This window comes from Meleagris gallopavo, chromosome 14 (genome assembly GCF_905368555.1).
Source record: "Meleagris gallopavo chromosome 14, MGAL_WU_HG_1.1, whole genome shotgun sequence".
NCBI lineage: Eukaryota > Metazoa > Chordata > Aves > Galliformes > Phasianidae > Meleagris > Meleagris gallopavo.
In genome coordinates, this window is record NC_139417.1 from 13330902 (window position 1) to 13356580 (window position 25679).

The 25679-nt window shown below is 44.5% G+C and overlaps 2 protein-coding genes across 3 annotated transcripts in view; both read left to right on the forward strand.

The window, feature by feature from the left end:
- The window catches only part of SYNPR (synaptoporin), a 78727-nt gene extending 60601 nt beyond the window's left edge, over positions 1–18126 (forward strand). The window contains exons 4-6 of one of the 2 annotated variants that reach the window (XM_085236007.1): positions 9714–9912; positions 15312–15503; positions 16209–18125. In XM_085236007.1, the coding sequence (XP_085092133.1) occupies positions 9714–9912; positions 15312–15503; positions 16209–16475 (658 nt within the window). In that variant the 3' untranslated portion in view covers positions 16476–18125. Of the gene's footprint in view, positions 1–9713; positions 9913–15311; positions 15504–16208 lie in introns of both variants that reach the window. The other variant, XM_003210163.5, reaches the window with a different exon arrangement.
- Positions 18127–22501: 4375 nt separating this feature from the next.
- SNTN (sentan, cilia apical structure protein) lies at positions 22502–25408 on the forward strand. The gene is made up of 4 exons (XM_019619986.2): positions 22502–22688; positions 23045–23079; positions 23657–23796; positions 25142–25408. The coding sequence occupies exons 1-4, from the start codon at positions 22588–22590 to the stop codon at positions 25298–25300; spliced, it is 435 nt and encodes a 144-aa protein (XP_019475531.1). The 5' UTR covers positions 22502–22587; the 3' UTR covers positions 25301–25408.
- The last annotated feature ends 271 nt before the right edge of the window (positions 25409–25679 follow it).

The window sequence follows — 25679 nt, forward strand, 5'->3', positions numbered from 1 at the left end:
CACTTGACACACATTTATTACTCCAGAAGTCCCATTTCCCGCTATTACAAATGTTTATGTTTTTGTCTTGTACTTGTCTGTGTTTTCTTTCATTTCTGCTTAGTATGCATGAGATGGATCCTGAAAATTGAGTTACATGAATTTGTAATGCGATTCACTTCCAAATAGGTCATTTCTCCAGCATTCATTATAAAATACACCCTACAGTAAAGTGGTTTTAATTTACATGATTATTAAGTAGCACTTTATGTGAAAAGTTAATAAAACTGAGAAGAGTAGTCAGCAAGTATTTCTTAATATTGTATCAGGCACGTTGACCATTGCTTGTAGAGGGAAGAGACCAGATCTGCAATTTCCTAGTCTTGCTTATTAGGAAACTAGAAGCATTGCTGAGTAATTGCAGCACGTGCTGCAAACCTGGAGGTATTTGCAGAAGGGATCCAGCTGGGATTGCAGCTGTAGGTGGCCCTTGAACTGCTGGAATGGCTCAGCTGTGGCTGGTGTGGTCTGAGCAGGAATGTCAAACATGCTCAAGACTACAATGCCCGTGCTACCTAACAGGTATGGAAGTCCTCTCCAAACCTCTCCCAGAAGGCCTATTCATCCTAATGATCAGCATCTCCTCACTTCCCAGCTGAAACAGATGTTTAATCTATTAGTGAAAATGCTTTTCATTGAATTTTGAAGCAAGCAGGGATCATAGGCTCAGGGAATTAGGGGATTCTAAATATCACCTAGTTCTGACCCAATGCTGTGGGTTGGTTGCCACTCACCAGATCAGGCTGCCCAGAACCGCATCCAACCTGGTCTTGAGCACCCCCAAAGATGGGGTAGTGATGGTGGTGTGTGGCATGTACAGTTGGATGGATATACCTGCAATCTGTGAGTGAGAAGGAAGATACTTTCATGATTTCTTCATGAATTTGATCTTTCTACTCGTCTCCAGTGCTCCTTTCACTGATTGAAGAGGGGATGTTCTGAACGCAGAAGTGGCCTTGGTTGGGAAAGGCAGTGTCTCTTGTCAGAGCAGTTGATGCCCTTGGCAAAAAGCAGACAGGCTTTAAGCTCAGCCTCCCTCATCAGGACTGTGATCCTGAAACCTGTCTTCCTGCATGGACACGCAGGCTTTGTGTAGGTTTGATGAATTTCCCACAGTTGTCTGAATCAGTCTGTGTTCACGTGGCATTTCCTTTTTCAATGCCTTCAGTTCTCTGGTTACCGGCTGACAACTGGAGCAGGTGTGGGAGGAAGAAGGGATGTGCTGAGCAGCTGACACGGCCATGCTGTCACAGCAGTCAGCAGTGGCACCGAAGCAGCAAAATACTTGAGTGCTGCTTTTAGAGCTGCACCTTCCAGCAGGGTTTGGGATGTAGAGGAGCATCCAGCTGCATGAGCAGCTGCTCTCCTTCCACTGCCATGAGTGTGAGGACATTGGTTTCCTTCTCCTAGGAGGTGCACAGCCAGACCTTGGCTAGCTGGTAAGTGCTGAGAGCCTTAAGCAACTAAACATCAATATGTAGGGCTCAACAGGACAGCTTAGCAAGTTTCCACTGATTGGCATGGATGGATTCCATGCTGTTTAGTTCCAACAGACAGGGAGCTTGGAAAGATTCAGAAGAGCACTGTGGCAAAGTGTCTGTACTGAAGACTTTTGCTACATAAAGCTTCATGTCACGTACTTAGCATGGTTAGGGTATACACGTATACATGTGTATATGTGCTGGGAGGGCTGAGCACATAGGTCAATGGGACAGAGTGGTGGTGCTCATAGAAAAACTTGATGAAGTGAGATGCCTGTACATGCCTTTGCTCTGCAGCACTGAGCAAAACAAATGCTGCTTTGCCTTTTATTTTAAATCACCAGTTATGTTTCCAGCATGCTACTAAAGCTGTCTCTGGAAGTAATCCCTATGTCTGAAGGAAAAGGAAATTGTGTTTTGTGGAAGCTTTTCATTCACTCTCTGAGAATCTCTTTTGAATGAAGATATTTCCATTGAGTACCCTTGAAAGTGTACACCTCATCTGCATGCAGTGGGCAGGCTTATCCTTCTGAGATATGACAACCAGACCAAAATTGCCTACTTAGAAGCTACAGATGACTACTAAGGAGAAAGTAGCTAACTCTGTGCTTTGCAGCAATCTTTCTTTGGAAAAAGCCTCTGTTAATGTTAGCACACTTTTTTGCCAGAACGTACCAGTCTTCAATTTTCTTTATGCATTTGCAGTAAATCTTGCTTCGGAATTCAATGAAAAGCATTTTCACTAAAAGATTAAACATTTTTTTCAGGTGGGAAGTGAGGAGCTGCTGATCATTGGGATGAATAGGACTCCTGCTTTCTGGGAGAGGTTTGGAGAGGACTTCCATCCTGTTAGGTAGCACGGACATTGTGGTCTTGAGTATGTTTGACATTTCAGGGACTGCATTACCAGTGTAGGGTGAGAAACAGGAAGGGATAAAGTCATCTCACTTCCTATTTCATTTTGAGTGTGTTCAATACACAAAAGATGCTCCTGCGAAACCAAGTGAGGTTTCCTAGCACTTCTTGCTACTATCTACCCATGGAAGTTGTACCAGCTTTAGGTGAACTCAGTGCCAAAATGCAGATGCCCTGGTTTCCAGGTGGGTTTTGTTGAGCTGCCAGGAACAGATCAGAGTTGGTTCAACTGTATGTGACCCATTCCGACCTGGAATGGAGCAGTCTCCTTCCTTCAGCTCCTGGTAGCCCTGGAAAGCTGTGTGCCTTTAGCTCAAATGAACTGAGGAGATTATCGAGTGCAGTTCACTGGCTAGGAGGCTGAGCAGCACAACTGCAGTGGTCCCTTCTGACTCTGCAATCGATCCATCTATGAACACTGCATTAACTGAGATGTTTAAGGAATGGCCCTGGCTTGTGGATCCCTAGTGGTTGAGCATGCAAGACCTTGGTCAGGTGTCTGCAGGGATCAGGTCCATAATCAGGCTGAGCTCTGAACTCTACCAGGTGAACCTTGGCTTTGTTAGAGTTTTTTGCTTTTACATTGTCTGCCAGCCCTGGGAAAAGGTGATCCAGGTGTGTTCAACAAATACATTTCTCTTCAACTTTCAATGAATTTTTAATAGGGAAAAATTCAGATGGAGAAGGAAAGTGGAAGCAACTTTCTGGAGAAGGTGTCTGCTGCAGAAGAGGGAGAATGGTGCTGCTTAAATCTTCATTAAGTCGTAGAAGCTTTTATTTTGGCACACAAAGCAATTGGAGTCTTGATGAATGTGGATGGTATTGATCCAGACTGGCTTATTTGGCTTCATAGATGCTGTATTTTATGCTTAACACTGTTTTGGTGTCAGAAAAATTCTTTAATACTTCAACCATAATTTGATCTTAAAGTGGAAGTCATTCTTTGGTTTCTTAATATATGCAGCTTCTTCCCAATTTGAATTTTTAATATATATTCATGAATAGCCTCTACAGCATTGTATGGTGATGTCATTTTATCTGTGCATGTCACAAAAGCCTTTTCTGTAAGCCAGGCTTTTTACAACTTCCCTCGCAATTTTCTTTTCACCCATTTTCATGCTGCCAGTGCAGAAGCAACCAAAGTAGAAACCCTTTGGCTCTCCTCTGTTTGCCATCTGATCCCATGCCCACGTGGCAGCCATCAAATGCACATCCTCCCCCTGCTCCCAAATCTGCATGCGCTGTGCAGCAGCCCTGAAGGTTTACCTGGGACCGTAGGGTCCCTCAGAAAAGTGCTTGGAATGAAAATGCCTTGGCTGGGAGTTCTGCTGGAGATGTGCTGTAAAACTCTACGGAGGAAAGAATTTGATTGCCTCAAGTGCCTTAAGACAACATGCTTGGGAAAATTATAGTTAAAATACAGCGTTGGTGTGAAAATACAGTACGAAGGAATGGATGCTGCTGCTGCTTCTGTAATTGCTCTTGTGTGTGTATTTATCTCAGCTGGCCCTGAAGACGAAACTTCTGCTTTCAGGACTTACAGACATAGATTAAACTGTACGTGAACCTTACTTCTCACAGGGCAAAGGGCAGCAGCAGCAGAGTGTGTTGGCTCCTGTGTTGCTCCAAAAGAATACCCACAGGGTTGGTGCACCCTCTGCCCACGAATCATCAGATCTGCAACCCTACCGGTCTGTGCCACAAAGCCCAGTGTGAGGAGATGTTTGGGTTGGCACAGTCTGGTGGAGGATGTCTGAGTGCTGTGCTCTGTTTGCATGGGAAGGAGAAGCATGTGCTTGAGGAGAGCTGTGAAAGTATCTTGGGAAATAAATCTGGGTCTGGATGTAGGCTTGGAATTGGGGCTGGGATCACCCACTCAGCGTTGTGAGTACTTGCAGCAGTGTGTGTTCTATAATGAGACACTATTTCCTTTTTGGTGTTACGATGGAGTAGTAGGGCTTGAATTCCTGTTACGGGTGCAGTCTGGGGAGGTGCACTGCTGTGTCTCCCTGCGGGAGCATGGGACAATGCTACTCTGTGAGATGTTTTCCAAGAGATTTCATAGAATCATAGAATGGTTGGATTGAAGGGAACTTAAAGCCCACCCATTTTTAGCCCCTGCTGGGGACAGGCCTGCCCCCCAATAGCTCAGGCTGCCCAGGGCCCTATCCAGCCTGGCCTTGAATGCCTCCTGGATGGGCACCCATAGCTCTGGGCAGCTGTGCCACTGCCTCACCACTGTCCAAGTAAAGAACTTCTTCCTAACATCTAACCTAAATCTCTCTTTTAGCTTAAAGCCATCCTCCCTTGCCCTACTATTAGTAGACTGTGTTAAAAGGCACTTCCCTTCCTGTTTGAAAGCTCCCCTCAAGTTCTGGAAGGATGCAGTGAAGTCTCCCCAGAGCCTTCTCCGGGCTGAATGAACACAACTCCCTCAACCTTTCTTCGTAGGAACCACTCTAACAGCTCCTCATCCCTCCTGTACTGCGAGCCTCATAAGGGCAGAGCAGAAGGGGACAATCCCCGTCCCTTCCCTCTCCTTTCTGGCTGCCCCTCTGTCGATGCAGCCTAGGATACAGTTGACCTTCCAGACGTGCTACCTGCAGGGACAGGGCTCTGTTGTACTAGGGTTCTCCCTGCGCCCAAGCCTTTATACCCCATCCTCCACACAGTTCTGGTCTTTTGCTTCGTGGAGACCTGAACACTTGCAGAACCTCACTGTGCTAATGAGAGAAGAGGTAGGAGGTGAAGAATGGAGATGGAAGGAGCAGAGGATGTGAATGCCATGCTGCTCTGGGTAGGCAGCAGCATGCTGTGTTGAGACAGCAACTGTGGCTGACAGCTTGTCCTATTAAAAACAGCACTCCAGCAAAACAGCACTGGCCAAATGTTTGCACGACAGCTATGTGTGAGAGAGGGCTGGGAGCCTGACAACTTAGATTGAAAACAGAGAGGGGTGAATGTTTTCCAGTATTTTAACTGGACATAAACCAGAAAAGAATGTAGGTCGGTGGAGTTTTACTGGTTGGCTTCCTGGTAGCATCATCTGGGTTTTGAGCAGTGCCTGCTCTAGACTTACATCTAGGTGGGTGTAAGTCACTGAAGAGAGCTGTGACAAATGGGGGATCATTAGAATGTTCAGCTATCAGGGGAAAAGTTAGGGATAAATGTGTTCAGGATGTGTGTGAAACCTCCTGGCAATGCCAGGCAGGGCTGGGATGTCTGTTGTGGCAGGTGAGCATTCTGTACCTCATGTTTTCCCCTGCCCAAGCGCAAGCCTATTCTTCTCAGACAGATTTCTACTGTTGTCTGAATAGTAAACATCACTTTGTATCCCAGAGCAAAACAAAAATCCCCGTCACGTTCATGTCTCACAAGAGCTGCTGGGCCCTGCGCATTTCAGCTTTTCCCTACTGTATTCTGAAACCTCATTTGTCCCTTGTTTTGGAGATTATCAGCCAAGATAAACATTTCACAACAGATCCCTCCACAGTCACTACTTGCAGTAACTCATTTCCAGTAATGTATTTCTCTGATTGCTTTTCAGACAGTAAATACAGTGGACAGTGTGACTCCTAGAAACAAGCGAGGGGGAAATAAAGCCCAATGCAAGGATAATGGATCTTTGCATTTTTGCAAGTGCGTGTGTGGGTGTTACAGATTTTGTTCAAGTGTGTCATGGACGAGTCGGGGGGTGGATTACAAGATGCTATTTGGAGAAAATAGGACAATCTGCCAAAACTTGATTTTTTTTACTTGTATTTCTTTCACCACATCCTAGTAAAGGAATGGAGAAACAGTAACCCCCATTGAGAATTTTCAGAAGCAGAACTTTATCTGGTCTTTATTAATCCAGGCACTGATCAAACCTCAGGAGGGGAAATCTGTGCCTGTTCATCAATAATACTTGAGCACGTACTTACCATTAATTGCATGTTCTGTTGGCTTCAAGGCTAAGCACTGCTAAAAGAGATTTCTTCAGTCAGGGGAGATTGGAATGCTCAGTGTGTGCTCTCCTGCTTTGGCTCTCATCCTGTGCCTGTTGGTAAAGCTAGATGGCTCTGGAAAAGAGGGGGACCATAATTAAAAGCAAATTCCCATGAGACTTGCACTGAGGAAGTTCAGGAAGGAAAGACAACCTCACGCTGGTACAGAGAGAGCACAGCTCATGCTCCCCCACGCACACGTTCCAGCTGTAGCATTGTTCAGTGTGCCTGGCTTCATGCATTGTCTTCAGCTCACAGGTAATTAGTGTCTGAGAGCCAACCCACTCTTTGCTGTAGTGGAACAATGTAAAAATCCTTTTTTTCCCCACAGTAAAATATTCCTACCCTCTTTTGGTCTTGTCAAGCCAGACAATACAGTTGTCTTGTCATATTTCCCACAGCAGCAGAAAGTTTGCCAAGTGATAGAATAGATCTCATAAGCCCTTAGTTACCAGGACTTCATCAGTGCAACTCAACAGCCTCTGGTGGACTTTGCTTCAGATTCATGTGGATCTGGGGGAATTCAGGCCTGGAAAGCCTGGCATTGGTGGCTGTTGTTGACAGAGAGACCCAGCAGGTGAAGGGTTGGTATCAATGGTGAGCAGCAAGGATGGCTTCTGTGCTGCTCTGCTCTGTGCAGGCTGCAAGGTCACATTCCTGAATTATCAGCTTCATTTCTGAATTAATAGCAACACAGCACAGGGCAGATAGCACTGTCCAGCAGTTTTGGGAGAATTTGCAAAGGGGGAAAGGATTTCATTACTTTTTCCCCTAAATAGATAAATACATTACTGTAGTGCTCTTTATTTGCCTAACTTGTCAATCGATAACAATCACTTCTGCTAACACAGCCCAACAGTATTGCTCAGATGTTAATGAAGAGCAGAGAGTGTGATTGCAAAGAGTCGTTCTGAGGGCTCCCAGTATTGCCCAGGAAATGGGGAGGTGAGAATGAAATGCAGGGGTGGTACTGGAGGCAGAAAAGCAGCAGAAGGAGGACGCTGGCCAAGGATGGCTCTGAGGAGAAGGTGGGTTGTGAAGAATTGGAGATGAGAGAAAATGAATGAAGATTAAGTCAGAGGATATGAGAGGCAGAAGAAGGAGAAAGTGGGAGGCAAAGATGTAGATGCAATTAATTTTTTGTGAGTCACCACCAGGCGATCGTGCCCCCATAGAGGTTGACTCAGCAGCTTTGGTGGGAAAATTGGAGCTTCCCCTCTGGGATGCCATTCCAGATCAAAGCAGGCATGATTACTAAAACTGGAATTTCTATCACTGATCCTCCCCAGTCTGAAAGGAACTTCTCAAATGCGTCTTGAAAGCCAGCATCCTCTCTTCCCAGGTCTATGTCACAGCCTATTTTGGGGCCCTTTGCTCAGTTGAGATCTCGGTTGTTTGGGCAGAGGTGCAGTGGCCACAAGAGGCACCAATTACTGCACATCCTCTCAGAGGCTGAAGAAATCTAAAAGGGAAAAGCTAGTGAACAAAAATAACTTGACGGAAGAAGGCTTCTGTGATCACAGGCTATCTGATATCACTGACAGATGCTTGGCCAGAAAAACAGTGCTGGGAAGATAAGAGTAAGATGTTAATAGAATATGATTCAGAAATGAGATGCAATCCAGAAAATAGGGAATAGGAAAGTGGTGCCACGGCCTCTGTGCATGGTGTTGCGTTTCCCTGAGGAATGAGGCTGGGGTTTTGTACTGATTCACTCCCCACGCTGTTGATTTCACAGGTTTTGGGCCAGGTTCCCATCTCCCAGTTTCATTCAGTGTCCATACAGCACCCACACGGCTGTAGGTGAGGAAAGCACAGAGCTTTCTTTTTGGGCTACGAACATCTTGCATTCAGAAGCTTTCTGTAATGCTGGTGATGGTTAAAACAAAGCCACCTCTCTCCAGGCTGCAGAACCGGTACAGCACCACTAGGAAATCTTCCTCTTCCCCTTTCTGCCTTTAGGAAAAGGCAGTAAGACCCAACTAATGCCAGGAAGCCCTGAATCTAAGCCAAGAAGCTATCTGTATGTCCAGAGGCATTAGTCTCTCTCTCTTGTTCAGCTCTCAGTGGGCTTTGCTGTATTTGTGTTGAGGAGGGAATCAACTGCTGCTCGTCTGCGATCTGAGCAGACACATCTCACGTTTTCGTCCCACCTCAATCACAGCAGCAGAAGCTGGGGGAAGGCAGTGCCTGTGGCAGACAGCTGCTGTTGTGCATGGACTGCTGATCAAAAAGCTCTGCCTACGCTTTGGATGTGCTTAGTTTGGACCAGGAAAGGCAGAAGGTTGAGCGATGCTCTGGTGTCCATTAATCTATCTTCGTTTCTCTCAAGGGACCCAGCTTTTTATTTAGTCATATATTCATGGCTGCTGTTGGCTCGCTGCTGCTCACATAAACTGCCCTTGAGCAGAGGAATGTCTCCCAGAAGGCCTCACCCTTTCTCAGCACCAGATCATAACTTCTTTAATTGCTGTTAACTTTCTGCTGGCTTCATCCCCTCTGCTGTCCCAGTGCAGAGCAGAACAGCATAAGCCTTCGTCAGGTCCCATGTCCCCACTGAAGCTAATCTGGGGCAACGCAATGCTACCAGCCAAAGCACCTCCCCAGGGATCCTACTTCTCTTTCAGAATCAGAAATTAAAATTATTAAAGCAAAAAAGTGTCTGACAGGAGCTGCCAGACAGAACCACAAAACTATTAGCTCGGTGGCTGAATGCAGTGTGAGAGCATGAGAGTAGGGCTTTGACTGCTAAAACCAAGGCTTGCAGGCTGTTTCTTTGACACAAATTGTGTATTTCTGCTGCAGCTTGGCTTTAAAAGCCTTTGGTATAGAAGCCAACAGCTGCAGTAGCCATGCACTAAGCAGGGTTACACAAGGAAGATGCAAGCTTACAAATGTAGATGACCAATAACCACGACAGAGAGATAAGCCCTGTTTTCTTCCTTCTTGATTGTAAGAATTCAAGAACCAAATCACTTCATTTCTCATGTTACACTTTTTTTCAGTTGTTGTCATGGCAAAACCTCAGTAAAGGGGGGCAGTTGTACCAAACCAGAGGAACATCAGATCTTCTCTCTGATTGATTGAAAGATTGATGAAAAGATGTGCTCGGAATCTTACTAAGAATTAACCCCATGTGTGCGAGCAGCTTCAAGGAGTAACAGCCCACACAATTCAAGCAGGAGATCAATGCACATCGGGAATGAGGCAGGGAGACAGCAAATATGTTTATATCTTCATTCAGATAATGGTTTTCTATGCTTCACCTACTGCTCCTTGGGATGTTTTCCAGGTTGCATCAAGTGAATTTCGATGCTCCCACTTGTGAAGGCAAGCGCCGAGAAACGCTCTCCTTGATAGGGGACTTCTCCTCATCAGCAGAGTTCTTTGTCACCATTGCAGTCTTCGCCTTCCTCTACTCGCTGGCTGCCACCGTGGTTTATATCTTCTTCCAGAACAAGTACCGTGAAAACAACAGGGGACCTCTAATTGTAAGTGTGCATTTGCAGTGTTTTTCAAGAGCATTTTTGGTGGTTGAGGCTGTGGTGCAGTCCAGGAGATCCAGAAGTCCAACATCTAAAGCATCTTTGTTCACCTTTCTCAATATTGTAATGGGGATTTAAGCTTATAGCACCAAGGGTTGTAGAGATTATGTGAAGGTGGGGCTTAGTGACGGTTCTGTGTGTGTTTCTGGGGTTCTGTGTGTGTTTGTGGGGTTCTGTGCTTCCCCACTACCTCCTGCAGTGATGATGTCCATGTGGACAGTGAATGTGGAGCTGGGTGGTTACATGTGGTTTGGGTTCAGGGCTGCAGAGCTCCATCGATAGGAAGGAAGGGAAGAGGAGGAATTAGATATCATCCTAGCAGAAAGATGAAAGCATGCCCAGCCAGGGAGATTGCTTTCTGCTAATTACTGCAGAGTGCAGCCAAGTGACTTTGATTTGGAGAATTACATGACTGGTTTTCCAGAATTACCTGCAGCTCCCGGAACATTTATGTCTCCACACTGACTTTTGAACATCCTTGCCCTTCAGTTATCATTACATGCACCCAGCAACCCGTGTCAATTTGTGTCATTATTTTTCTTTTTAGTGATTCCTAAAGGTGCCCAATAAAAAGCAAGTGCTGCGGTGTATTCTTTTTCTTATAAATCAAGGCTGTAAAACCCAGGAGAGCTGTTTTGTTCTAGATGTCCATTACCCACCAGAGTATCACACCCGGGCAGGGACAAGTGCATGATGTTAGACCAGACCTCTGCATCCGCAGATTGTAGGGATGCATCACGCTGCCAACAGGGACCACTCTCCTTCATTCTCCTCTAGAGAATAAATAGTGCCTTGCTTTGCTTGATGTGGTTGGTATCAAGCAATACCTCGTTTCAAACTGTCTGTGCAGAGGATTAGTTGCAGAGATCTGCCATTTTAATTTTCTTGTGGAAAATAATTCTTTTTTTCTGACTAACTCCATTATCCTGCATGATGGAAAAAGGAATGACAATAGCAATGCTAATGTGTCAGTTTATGATGTTGACATTTGTCATTGTCTGGGACTTTGCTGACAGCTGCTGCAGTTGTTTGTTGCAGGATGCACATTGCAATCCACTACAGCATCAGCATGGTGTTGATTTAATTTGTTCTGTGTAATGGACTGTAATTGAATCTACAAGTTAAATTTAACCGGTGCCTGTTACCAAAGCTGCTGTTTGCAGTTTTCCAGTCTTTAAAGCGAGCCTACGTGACCTTATTTGTTCTGAATATAAGATTCTTCTATGTGTCCTACAGCTGAGCTGCTCCTGCCAGGGGGTGGTGCTGGTCAGTGGCTCAGGGTTACTTATAACTGCCAGAAGTGGGGTTCTATGTGCTCCAGGATGGGGTGCGAGGCAGCTTCCCAGGCTGCAGGGCCCTCCTGAGGGATGCAATGAATTGTGTGGGGGATAAAAGCAGTGTCGGGGGTTTGTCTCTTAGTGATGACTGGGAGATGATGATTTTGCCCTTTCCTCTGCTGCCGTGCCTGATCACAATTTCATATTTAAAACCAGTCCTGTGTTAAGCCTCGCGTTTTCTCCTGGCTTGGGAGCTGCTCAGTCTGGGATGACATCTGCCTTTAAGCTGAGCCTTCTCAGAACTGGCTGCTTTCCTCCTGATGGATTTGAAAAATGAGTGGATAGAGGAAAAAAATTTTTACTTGAAATTTTAAGAGACTTTTTCAAAACTCTCTTGCACAGGCAGTAAAGCAGTGTATTGCATCCCAAATTGTATCAGGCCTATCTGAGTGAAGACATTACAATTATAAAGAACATAATGGCCATGGTTCCAGGAGATTCCTGGAGAAGACTTCTATGTCTTGAATGTTTTGAATTCACCTTGTTGACACAAACATGGGGAAGGCCAACTGCTTGTGCTGAGAGCCACACTGGGCACCACTTGAATGGATGGAAGTGTGGGAAAATATTTTAACATTCAGTGTGAAGTGAGATATTGTGGCAGGAAATATTTTCAGCTTGATGAATGGAAGGTTATCCTGGACAGATGAGCCTGGGAGAGGACCATATACTGGGTTTTGTTAAATTCATGCATTGGGTTTGATTAAACTTATGCACTAGATTTGGTCAGACTCACATGTTGGGTTTGGTTGAACTCACGTGTTGTGTTTGGCTTTGGGAAGTTATAGAGCATCTGTGAACAATCACATGCATTCACTTGTAAATGTATATCGCTTTATTCCAGTCAATTAACATAAATGCATTACTTGGCTTAGGCAAAAAGTGTTGATAAAACTCTGGAAAGAGAGATTTCATTTTTCTAGTGATTATTTGATAATCTCGTTATTGAAGCGCATGAAGATGCTTACATGTAAGGAGGTTTTTCCTTTACATTTGGAGTCCTGTAAGTAATCACATTAAGAAGAAAGTTGTTTGGTTCTTTACATATGTTGTGGCCCACATGAGTTAAGTATACTGCTCATTCTGTCTTTGGAGATCTCTTTGGTAAAACATTTTATTTCTTTCACTTTGCCTTTTAAAAAAAAAAAAAAAAAAAAGACCAAATAATTTTCAGTTACAAAAAATGATGAATAACCCAAATGGTTCTTTGCATTTCAAAGAACGATTTCAGCCCATTTCTGCCACCTCCCTTGGATGCACTGTGCCCTTGCTGCAGATGTTGGTGCCTCCCAAAGGGCTTTGCTGGCAGCGAGCTCCTAAGGCCGTAGCTGGATGTATGACTGTAACTCATTCAGAGCTTGAAGTAGGCATTTTTTGGCAAAGCTGGTAGCAGCAAGATTCAACTTGAAAAAGACAGCAAGGATTTTTTTTGGCTATGCATACTCCAAGCTCTTAAAAACTCCTTCCTTGGATATCCTGTGTGTTTTAAATTTTGGTTTTTTGCTTTCTCCTACGTGTTCCTATTTTGTCTCCTTCTCAAAGGCACCTGTAGGCAGACCAGAGCATCTCAGCTGAGATCTGAAAATGGAACCTTGCAATTCAGAGTATGGTGTAACCATACAACAGTACACACTGAAAAGATCTGTAAGCACAATTTCAAGAGGGCAACTACAAAAATTACCTTGTTCCAAAGACAAAAAGGAAAAAAAAAACCCACAAAAGAAGACATAGCCATGCTATGGGGATATTAAACATTCAAATGCAAGATTTGTTTTAGTATGCAGACACTCTGGCTTTAATTACCAAGGAGAAATTCCCCAGATAGACATTAAACCACAGAACAGCTTAGCTTGAGATTCACTTTTATTTTCAGCATGTCATTAACTCGTAACTCTGTTCCACCCAGAGTTGTGAAAATGTTCAGCCAGGAATCCAAAACTGCTTGCAAACAAGAGCAGTTCAAGCTCCAGCCTAAGCTTGAAGGCTAGCAAAGATTCAAAATAAATAGGAAGGCACAAGTTTGTGCTCCAGTCACATATTTTGTTGTATTTTTTTTTTTTTTTAAGGCCAGGCTGGATGGGGCCCTGGGCATCATGATGTAGTGGGTGGCAGCCCTGCCTATGGGAGGGGAGATGGTAGTCCTTCAACCTACGTCATTCTATGATGATTTTATGGTTTTGCTCCTTGCACAGAATGGATGAGATGTCTGCACCCCTCTGCTGTACATGGGGAGCTTCGTTTGCTTTTATAACTGTCCTCTTTATCTTCCTATATTGTGTTAGTTTTGGTCTGTTTGCCTCAGATTTCTACCCGCTGTTCATTTATTTTGTTGTTAAGGCACTGATTCCTGAGCTTGGCTTTGTTTACAAAAATATAACAGTGTGGCAACAGTGAGAGAGAATTATTATCATTTAACAAAGATATTCCCCACACCTCTGGTGCATCCCAGCCTACTGGGTTGGTGGGAACCCCTATGCGAGTTGGAGCCTGGTTGGTAATATGTCAAGCCTCATAGGAAGAAAAAAGCATACACCATCATAGTTCATAGCTTAGCAAGAATCTGGCATTTCTACCAGCTGGAATTTTTCAGAAAATACTTTCAATTGAGCTGTTGCCTCTAGGAGTTCATTTCTCATTCAGTTACTGCTAAGGCATAAAGTGTACAATAATTCCTTCTGCTGGAAATCTCCCTGAGAAGAAAATGCGCTGCCAGGCTCTGTGCTTCTGTCTGCACTGCTCCCATTGAGTGCTAAGATGGTTGTCAGCTCCCGGCCTGCACAGCGTGCTCTTCAGGAGAGCCCATTTGGGCAGCACGAAGAGAGATCAGAGGAACTCAAAGCCCACAGAAAATAAATGGTGGTGCTGTTAAAAAGAAGGACGTGTCCTTTGGGAAGCATCCAAGCACAGTTAATGTGATCCCATCTGCGTGAGCAGAGCAGCCCTTTGTTTGTGACGTGCCTGGTGCCTCCTCCATCCATCCTCTCTTGGTGCCACAAACAGCTCGTTCCCCAACGCTGGCGGTGCTGGGAGTAGAGGAGAACCATGTTTCTGGGGACGGTTTGCTCCTCCTTTGCCATATAGCTTTACTTTAAAGGGGAGAGGGGAAGCAGCCCCTCAGGGAGGGGGTATCAAGACGTGATGCAGTCAGTGGGATGTCAGACTTTGGCACCTCCGCCATCTGCTGTGTGCTGACAGATGGCATGGGAGATGACAGCAGAAAGGCTCTTCTGTTTTAGCAAGACACGGGAAAGCTCGAAAAATCACATCTCCTCCCCCAGCTCCCCCCAAACCCACACAGCAACAGTGGCACTTGGCCACTTCTTCTGGCCAAGATGAGGAGAAGTTGATGCTCCAGAGAGCCATTTAGAGAAAAGTGAGCTTCAGAGCAGAGCTGTGGGGAATGGCTGTAGCCCACAGGACCACTGCACCTCTTCTCTATTTTCTCATGGATGGGAATTGGGAGCACTGCTGGAACGGAGGAGCTGAGCAGTCTCTGTGCTTGGCAAATTGTTCTGTTTGTTTGTTTGCTGGGGATAATTAGAGGCTGCATGGTGCGTGCAATGGGGACATTTGGCCTTACCTGCAGCTGGTGAGAAAGCATCTCAGCTGGTGGCTGGGGATTAGGCAGTTCCAGGTTCTGCCTGAGATGGAAATGCTTCCCATTGGAAACCTGTGCCAGGGACAGCCCTCAGCAGGGCCCAGCTCCTGCCCAAGCACCTGAGTGTTTCAATTGCCCCAGCTCCCGGGCCAGGGCCAGGCACCGGGAGCAGCCAAGCTCCCAGGGCAGCTCAGCACCCCATGCACCAGCCATCTGCCTGCAGGGATCTGCCCTTAGGCTGGAGGTGCTGATGGCAGCCTGAAAACCCTGGAAATTAGCACCATAGGTGATGGCAGTAGTCCCGACTCATTGTGAAATAACAGTCTTGTTTTTTCTCTCTGATGTTTTTTTAAATTTTTTCTTCTCAATGGACACGCCAGTATAATGCTCCCAACTGATCTGTCTTTTAGGATTTCATTGTGACAGTGGTCTTCTCCTTCTTGTGGCTGGTGGGCTCATCTGCTTGGGCTAAAGGACTGTCCGATGTAAAGATTGCCACCGACCCAGACGAAGTGCTCTTGCTGATGTCAGCCTGCAAACAGCAGTCCAACAAATGCTTGCCCGTTCGCAGTCCTGTTATGTCAAGCCTGAACACTTCTGTTGTAAGCACATTTCATGACTTACACCATTACCCCACGAATGTATTTTCATTCGTTTTGCCTGTGCATTGACCTAAGTCAGCGGGTATAAACCTGTTAGTGGAAGGCATGTATCTGGAAGCAGAAGCTTGCTGAAGGGAAAGATAGAGCCTGGCTCAGAGCACCTGAGGGTGTGATGGGTGTGGAGGGCAGGGATCTTTTGCTTGTAACCTTCCTCAGCTGCAGTGCTTTAGAAAAAGGGGTTGTGCCTGACAGATTCCTTTAAAAACCCTTGAAAAGAGCACTACAAAATTGGTCTTTATGTTTCAGTGAGATGTTTAAATGTCATTCCAATGTTTAAAATATGTTTAAAGAACAAAATAAATGACTTCAAGCAAACTGGGCAATTCATTTCTCTGTTTTTAAAATATTTTCTTCCAATTTTATCTTCCCGTTGTTTCTTTAAGCTTGATTATATTCTCAAAAAAAGCGTTTTGGGCTAAAATCCCAGACTTACTAAAACAGCAGGGAGAGTAGACGCTTAACCTTGCAAATTCACCTCAGGAGGTCAATAGGGATGTTTGCTCCATGCCTTAGAGATCTTTCTGTCAGGTCTGGGGAGAAAGATTGATCGGGGCACCTTGGTTCTCCAAGGACCATGGGGGGTCCAAGCCATCAGGCTGTGTGACACCACGTTGTGGGTAACGAGCTCCTTTTCTCCCCATCCAGGTCTTTGGATTCTTGAACTTTATCCTCTGGGCAGGCAACATTTGGTTTGTGTTTAAGGAGACGGGCTGGCATTCCTCGGGCCAGCGGCACGCCGCAGACACCATGGAGAAGCAGTCCAGTGGCTACAACCAGGGCGGCTACAACCAGGACAGCTACGGGCCAGCTGGGGGCTACAACCAGCCAGGCTCCTACGGGCAGGTGGGTGACTACGGCCAGCCCCAGAGCTACGGCCAGAGTGGGCCGACCTCCTTCTCTAATCAGATTTAAGGTTCACGTGGTGTGAGCTCTTACATCCCTCACACATAGAGCATTTAGCAGGTCTCAAGTTTCCGTGGCACCAGGTTTTTAAGGGTTTTACACAAATTAATACTACGACGCAGCGTTCAATGTCGGTTGACGATCTAATTCTACCTCCTGAGGTGGATGGGAGGTGGCCCGTGGCTGGAGCTGGCATGTTGAGCCCCTGATAGGCATATACAGGGGTGTGTGCATCACAGGTGGTGACCTGGAGTCCGTGTTGTAGTGCGTACTGTAGAGATAACTTTATGGTAGTTTTGTATGTGTTAAGATGGTAGAAACATTTTGTAGCCTCAAGTCTGTAGTATTTAATATGCATAATATAATTGAATTTCCTTCTGCATTTTGGTGAGAAACAGAAGTGTTTTACTATTATTTCTACTGAATATTCTGTATATCCATGCATGTAACGGTTTCAAAACTGCCTGTCTGTGACTCTTCAGAGCCTTTGTTTTGATTACATCTTTTGTTTCAGAAGATTTTACTATTATTTCAATTAATCATCTGTAACTTAGTGCATGGATAAGCGGTTTCATACTACCAAATGTCTGGACTGTGTAAATGGAACTTCTCAACTTCTGCCACTACATTTTGTTAAATGTATGTTTAAAAGAAGTATGCATCTTTTATATATTTTGCAGAGTTCAATATATGGCTTACCCAAGTTCTGAATGCTTTGTAACAAAAATGTTTTTTCCTTGAAATGGCATTCAGTAGCATATATATGGTACCTGACCAATGTTTATTCCATCTAACCGAGCTAAGTATTCATTCTATAAATCACTATTTCTATGGATGTTTTGTGAATCTTTATATGTGAGCTGTGGAGAATAAGGACCAAGTAACTGTGTTATATGTTTACAAAGGTATTTATTTAACTAAGATAACAGAGGTGCAGATATCAGCATATAAATCCACCTGAAGATGCCCTGTTTCTCAGTACAGTAAAACACGAAAAATGCATGTACTGTTGTGACCTTATGAAGCGTGAGCATTCCTTTATACCCTCTTATTGTGAGAAAGTCTGTCTACCTGTGCTGTTCAAAGATTGTTAGATTTCCCTGTGTTCTGTTGCCGCTCTGAGCATGAGCTTGGTGCTACTGGAGAATGTAACTGGATTGACCAAATAGCCCAGGTTCAGAGGAACTCATGCTAAAATAGCCAGTGCCTGGCTCTTAGCCCACTGGGATTTCTCCCTGGAAGATTCCTCACTGCAGAGTATTGGATGCGTTGACATGAAGTAAAGCCTGAAACACGATATGATAATCAAAACTGATCATCTGCATTTCTAAATAAAAGTGTATCAGTATATAATCTTGTATGAGCTGTAATGTTGAAAGCATCTTAGCTTAAAACAGCTTAGTTTCTTCTATGATTGTTGTAACCAATTTATGGCTACTTGGTGGATGAATCTATATTGTGATATCTATTTGACCCTAATAAAGTTATTGCATACAATGCACTTTTTTCAGAGTATGATAATATTAAAATGTCACTGCAAAATAACTAAGAAGATGGACAGAATATCATCTCTGTGCTTGACCTTATTGGTCATATTGTTTTCAAACACCTTTAAGAGCACTGTTTCAATGTGCAGTGGAGTACGAGATGATTTTATGGATACTTGTCTTTAACGGTCACTATCACAAGTTAAAAAATATATATATTAAACTGTGCGATTTAATATCTGCCCACCTCTATGCCTCTCTTTCCATCTATCAATAGGACTAGCACAGTGCTGTGCTAACTATCCCAGTTCTGTAGATTGCTGGACAAGCCATTTCTCCAGCTGTAGAAAAGACAGGCTTGAATAACTAAATGGGAGCAAAATCTAATTTTCTGGGTCAGTGAAAATTTTTATTTTGGCTTTCTGTTCTTTTGTTCCTTCTTTTATACATTTGGAAAAAGCTAAATACAGGCAAGTCAGAAGAGAATGAAATCCGTGCTTGTGGGGAGGGATGGCTGTGTCATGACAACAGTTCGTGTCTCATTTACTATCCTCTCCTTCACTCATTATCCTTGTGTTGTTTGTTGTTTTTCTTTTTTAAATCTGCTTTGTATTAGTTGATCAGAAATGCTCTAAACTGTGTCCTCCAGGTTTCTCTCTGAGACGATTTTTTCTTGCAATCCAACTTCATCAGCTTTTCCTTACACGAGGGACCCATTTCCCATCTTCTCTATGCAATGCTGAGGGTCAGAAACTTGAGTTTTGCTTAGATTCGTTCCCCATTTCAAACAAGCTGAAGTGCTTTTAACCATGTGAACACAGGAACTGTGGCTGTCCAGACCTTATGGGTTAACCCTGAAAAAGGGCAGATCCTAATACAAGACCAGGGTTGGAAGTTGGGGTATTATTTATGTAACACCTAATCTAAGCAAAGGTTGTCTCATAAAAGGCAGAGCTGGTGGAAAAGTTGAGAAGAGTAGTGACAGAGGCTCACGTTCTCATGGAAGAATTGCCCCTTTCCCTCTTGGGTTGGCCACAGGTTGGCTATTTCCTTGCTGCCATGCAGAACAGATGAGCTGGTTGTTGTCCCATACATCCCCCAGGGATTTCTTTGCTGTGAATTAGAAGGGATGAAAAAGCTTTTCATCTACGTCTTCTCAGATTAATGCACTATGGCAGCAGCAAAAGTGAAAACAAAAAAGATACACGTACTCGTTTGTGTTACATAAGAATGTATTTCTGAGTGCTTCCCCTCTGTTCCTGTGGGTTCAAGGCTTATCACATCCTTCAGCAAGCATTGAGGAATTTGAATTTATTTGAACTGAGAATAGTGGCTGCATAGCAGAATGTTAAGCAGCAAGACAGAAAAGACTTCATCTAATGTTTCCCTTTTTTAAGATAAACAGCTAAGTAAACTCAAGCATCCTCTGCTGCTGGCAGACCAAGTGCTTTCCTTCTTCATCATTAGTGAGTATCTCTGCCAGTTAGTTAAATAACTAGGTCAGCCTGGGAAGAAAACATGTTCTGTGGTCTCCTGTGTTGTCCCTCCTGTTTTCTCATGTGTTTCTCTTTTTAAACCATTTCTCAGCTACCCTAGACAGGAGCAAATTTATGCTTTCCTGATTGACAAAATCTCCTTCATCACAGCCATCGAGCTGCCCATAGCAGAGCCTCCGTGACAGCTGGGACTTGGGGAAATTTCCTGCTCCTGTTGCATGGATTCACATTGCAATTGCCTGATGGGATTATTATTTCTAGTCTGCAGGTGTTCTCAATGCAGTCATGCCACATGCATTTAGTCTTCTGTCTACTAGCTTGGAGCCAGACTTGAATGACCTCTGTATTGACCTCTGTATGTGTGAATGGACAGCTATAGCTTATGCTCTCCCTAACTTAGTCATTCTTTTTCAGGATTGCCTTCCATTCCCTCCGCTACTAAAACCAAGAACTTCTCCTCCTGAAATTTTCTAAGAGCAGCAATAATTTGCATTTCAGTATTAATACATGGTGCTGATTGCCCTATCATCCATCAATGCCATACATCTCTAGTGTAAAAATTTGGATTTTGTGAGTGTTTTGGTATGAAGTTTTAATAGTTGAGCAAGTGGAGCATCCCTTTAGTTCCATTTAGCAACCAGTTTCTTTTCTTACATTTTTATCGTTGTGACTTTAATATTATTTTTTTTTTTAATGAGTATTGTTGCCTTTTTAAAGCCTAATCTTCCTATAACGAAACGTGTCTCAGAAGGAAAATTATTTGGTAATAATATTTGCAGGCTCCACTCTGAAAATGAATGCAATGCCCAAACTGCTGGGATTGTCCCTTATGTGTCAGATCTTCAAAGGCAGCAGGGAACAGGGTGCCTGCACCCAGGGAACCCTGCAGCCCTCTGCTCCTAAGCAGCCCCATGGGGCAGCGTGAGCAGATTTTGACCAACGTTGCATGCCATATCTGAAGAGTGCCTGGATGTGCAATGACAAAGGATGTTTCCTTGCAGACAGCCTATTTCTAATAGCTTTGCTTAAATGGCATTTCACCAGCAGTGGGATTCATTACAATATTTTATTCATCCCTGATCCCAGAGCTCAATCCCAGGCTCACCTAGGAGCTACACACATGGTGAGGAGATGGGCTGAGGTGCTCGTGCCTCCTCCTCAGCTGCACTGAAGGTCAGGTTTGGCAGTGGCTCAAGGTTTAGTTTTCTTCAGGACGCTTAGCAGCAGGTGAGCTCAATGAAGGCAATCAGGAAGCCTCAGCAGGAGGCTGGCATTGGCTTCACCCTCCCTCTATTGAGCTCCCCTTTTTGTTAGTGTCCCTGTTTCTAAGTAAAACCTCCACTTGGAAATGTCCCCATGTAAGACAGCAAGGAACTAAGAGTTTACGGAAGGAATGACAGCTGAGTGCATGATGGTGTGGGTGCACCTATGGCTTCAGGCACACCCCCCATCTCTTGTCTGTTCCAGTGCAGGCAAGTCCACACCTGCCTCTGGCTGCTGTTGTAGGGGCATTGCCAAGAGCGCTGCCCCACTGACTTGTAACGTGTCATCTTGAATGGCAGAAAGTACACGGATGGGAGGGGAAGACTGGCAAAGTACCAAGAAGGAAGTGGGGGCAATAAGCCTGCGAAAGCTGAACTGAACTGCACACAACGATCCCGTAGAGGTAGGTATCAGGTTGCGTATTTTATGCAGACAATATTGTTAACATGTGAAACGTGCTAAAAGTTGTCTGATAGGATCACCTGGGTATCTCACACATAAACAGAGTGTATCGAGATAGAAGAAGAACAGATGGCCCCGCTCCCTGCACACCTTGCTGACCATCAACACGTACAGCCAAAATCTCACTCTCTTCAAAGCTGATCATCTGCAAAGGCAAGGGTTAGCCTTGTGCTACCTGGTACCTGTAGTGCACTAACACTCTTGGTGCACTAATTAATATATCCTGGAGAGAGAGCAGAGCCCAGGCTTGCCTGAACTTGTTAATGCCCCAGCAGAGCAAATCACCTGTTGTAGAGCTCAGCTCTCCAAATCAGTTAAATTACAAAGAAAAAAACCTGAGCTGAAGTCTGATTGACAGTGGAAAGAGCCCAAAACCTGGGAGCTGGCTCTGCCTAGAGCTGATAAACATGCAACAGGGTCTGCTCCTCGCTCTTGTTTCTACCTTGGATGCTGCTGAGCCCAAGCGTTGCTGCTCTATGGATTAACCAGGATTGTAAGGCTTTTCATGCCTTCTTGTAGGGTTCAACAGATGTAAAGGGGAATTATCACTTCAACATGATATCGAGACTTTTTTTTTTTTTTTAAGCTGATGGCAGATTACTAAGGCTGTATTCTTGTTTAATTTTAGTGTGTTAATTGATGGGATAATGAGCATTGATTATATGTGTTTTGGCTGCGTCATTGCAATTACAGGCTCTGTTTTATTCATGAGCCAGTCCTAAAGAATGCGCTAGAGATCTAAGACAGCTTAAACCTCTCAGAAAAAGGCTCTGAATTGTTTGAGTAATGACACTCTTAGATGGAAAATTAAAGGTTCTCTTTTCCCATGCTTTTTAAGATAATTAAAATCCACGAACAGTAAGGTGGTGAACATCCTTATTCATTAGCCTTCGGTAATTTAGCTTCTACTAAATGAGGAAAACATTTTAATTCTCTAGGCCATCTGTTGCAGTCTCCTTTATGTGTCCTATTACATAAGGACTCATTCTGGGAAGTTTTGACATCACCCCATATCCTTTCCCTGAAGGATGTGCTGGATGAGGTGGCTGCGATTGCTGCCTTTTACCAGCCACCACGGGATGAAAACAGCTGCTCAGTGCTTTAGGTGAGTGTTCCCTGCCTGGACACTTCTAGGAAAGGATCCACAGCAAGGAAGTGGGCAGTGTGACACACAGTCTGTTTTCTAATAGCAAGATTTGTGCTAATAAATAAAATAAAACAGACCCCCTCAGCACTACCTTGCAGAGGCTGCTTTAATCCCAAGCATTTAGTGATCCTGTGATCACCAGGTATTGCTTCCATTATTTATGGGGCACGGCTGTGGGCAGGCTGCTTGTACAGAGCTGAGCTTGCAACCACCTGTTTGCTGTTGCTCGAGTTGCTTAGAGATCACAAACTCTGATCACAAGAGCAATGTGCGGCTGCAGAGCCAGCATCCCCAGCACCAAGCATTACTCTGTCAACCCTGCGCCCACCACGAAGAGCCCTCCAGCTACAGCAGGCATGCCCAAGCGGTGAGTGATGGCTTTGCTCTTTGCATCTCTAGTGATTTCTGCCTGTAAGTCATTATCTGAGTGTGTATTTCTGCAATTAGCTTTCTGGGACTTAACAGAGGTTGCCATGCCTCTCTCTGGCAATTTAATGAGCATCTATACAGCCCCAGCATTTTCAGTCTGTCCTTGCAGGGGAGGGGTTCCATCCCTGAGCATCCCTGGGATGTTGGTCTCCCTCCTGTGAAGGAAAGCTGTTCTCCCTTGGGAAGTCCTGGAATTCTGGGGGATTAAATACAGTAGAAATGAGCAAGGTCATCCAGGAGAAACTATACACATGCATCAGGTGATAACAATGCCTCTTTTCTCTCTTCCTTTAGCATACCTATAGCCAAGCAGCTGGCATCAATAAAAGGTAAGGGGCTCTACCCCCAGCGTTCATGGTGTCTCCTCTCCTGCTCACCTTTCCCTTAAAATCACAGTCAAACCACATCCAGGATCTGACAGTAACTGTGAGCAGAGAGTGTGTGGTTTTCAAGGTGTGGTTTAGGAGCAAGGAGAGAAACCCAGCCAAATATTTCAGCAAAAATTCTAAATACATCACAAAACTAGTGTGAAGCTCTGCTGCTGATGCTTACTAGTTGGGCCATGTTTCCCTGCCAGAGGTCCTGGGAGCCAGCACCTACCCAGGAGGTGGCTGGCAGGTCCCTTTGGGATAACCAGACAGGCCTCACCCTAACCCCTATCCCCTACCCAGCATACCCCAGCTGTGATAAAACCTGCACTCAGCTATGGGACAGGAGGCATGGGGCTGGCCCACTCCATATAAAATCTAGGCTAGGTCCTCTGTGAGTATAGACACTTTCAGGCTCATTAACTTTAATGAAATGACACTGATTCCTACCCACTCAGGATGCTTCTGACAGATTCCTTTCAATTATATCACAAACACTGCTTTTTCTGATAGGCTGGTAACTTTTTTTCCCCCCTAGCTCTAGAAAAAGGCTCAGACCTTGAAAAAGCTTTTGCTACTGCTGCGCTGGTGTATAACAACTCTGCTGACCCTGAGGGCAAACTCAGCAAAGCTGAAACCAAGAGCCTGCTGCAAACCCAGTTTTCAAGATTCATACAGGTGAGAGAGTTTGAGCACCTTGGGCTCTGTTCCACTGCTGTGTGTGCATCCATCCGTGGGTAATCCCAGGTGAGATGCCACTAGGCTTGGTGCAAACATCTTTAGTTGATTAGACATGGTCTCAATATAAAGTGAGAACATGGAGCTTGGTGAGGAGTGACAACAATAAACCACTGTTGTTGCACCTGCTTGAGCTCTTGCTAATAAGGTACCGTGATCACAAACCAACAAGGAAACAAACCCTTGGATGATGACAAGTCCTTGTGCATTTATGGGATAAGAAACCTATCGCAATTGATTAGGTGGTTGGTGGTTTGCCAGAGCACTGGCCTGATACCAGGAGTGTTGTCCCCATGCTGCAGAGGTACGTATCCCAGCAGTGAGCAGCAGGGCGTGGAAAGCTCCTCCATCCATCTCTCAAAACCAAAAAGAACAGGAGTTTTATCCAAGTGGTAAAAATACATTTGTAAAACTTTTTTGGTTTGGGTTGAGGGTTTGAGTGTGTGTGCGTATTTTGTTTGTTTGTTTGTTGTTTGTTTGTTTGTTTTTAATCAATTAAGTAAGTGAGAGAGATATTTAGGACTAAAAATGTTCCTGATGATACCTTTATTTCCAAGAATAACAAAATCACATGGCAAGTTGGGAAGTGAGAATTGGTGCTAAATTAGAAAATAGGCACTTTGATGGAAAAGGAAGGACTTTATGATAACAGCAGCCAATTGAATTGGACATAATGAGGTTTTTTGAAGATTATTAATCTCAAAAAATATTCAACAGCATTTTTTCATAAGCAATTATTAAAAAACATGTGTACCATATGAAGATGAAACATCTTCCATAGCAACAGCAATATCCAGCAGGGCAGAGAACGGCATCCATTGAATTGATGTGTCTTAAAATCCATAGTTCCTATGAACTCAGTCAAGGACCTGTCTTGATCATTAGGGTTGGGTGTTTTTTATTTCTTTACCCCTGTTTTACTGAGGCACAGGTCTCCATTGCTTCCCAGCAGAGCTGTTGGCACACTGCTGCAGTTACCAGCTGCACGCATCACTGCCTGGTTTTCGGTTGTCATTGGGCATCTTCTGAAGGATGTGTTCCGGACTCAGATGATTGTTCAATATTTCTGATGGAGTTTCTTGGGATAATTTTAGAAAAGGTAGTGTGAGTGTGGACTTGAAAATCTGAATAGGAAGATAGAAAATACGTTAATTGTTACATAGGTGTCTTGCTTTGTTGTGGGGTTTGTGTTTTTGTGTTTGGTCAGTTGGTTTTTTAACAGGTGATGCAATAAAAAAGGAGCTTTGTGTTTAACGTTGTTTTTCTCACTGATGATTCTCCACAGGGCCAGGAAAACAAGCCAAAGTACCAGGAAATTATTTCTGCCCTGGATGAGGAGCCAGAGAAGAAAATTGATTTTGAAGATTTCATGATCTCACTGGTCAGCCTTGCTCTGCTGTCTGACCTACTGCAGGAGATCAAAAACGTGAAATCCACGAAATGATGAGTGCTTTGTAAGGAAAGCAGGGGTGAAATGCACACAGAGATAACACTGAGTGCTGCATCCCTTCTGCTCTTGCCTTTGAAATGGAATAAAGCCTTGCCCAAAGCAGCTACCTGTAGGTGATGTGCTGGTTGGGGCTTTTGCTGCTCCGGGAGCTGCAGCCCTGAGCTCTGAGCCCCAGTGGAGCGGTACCAATGGGGCTCCCGGTTGGCAGCCAGGGGAAAATCTGCTGCAGGTTTTGGTAAACGTTGTCTTGAGTCCGTGTGCTTGGCAACCCTCCGCTAAGCCTTCTGAATGGAGCTTTATTTATTGATGCATTTGTTTTTATTTCCTCCTCCGGCGACCGCTATGGGAGGAATTTCAAGTCCAGTGTTTGCAG

What these genes read in the sequence shown, in the direction of transcription:
- SNTN (XM_019619986.2), top strand. Translation starts at nt 22,588, where the DNA reads ATGTGCGGCTGCAGAGCCAGCATCCCCAGCACCAAGCATTACTCTGTC. An exon ending in GCAGCTGGCATCAATAAAAG is followed by an intron (nt 23,080 to 23,656) that starts GTAAGGGGCTCT and finishes TTTCCCCCCTAG; the next exon opens with CTCTAGAAAAAGGCTCAGAC. An exon ending in AGTTTTCAAGATTCATACAG is followed by an intron (nt 23,797 to 25,141) that starts GTGAGAGAGTTT and finishes GATTCTCCACAG; the next exon opens with GGCCAGGAAAACAAGCCAAA.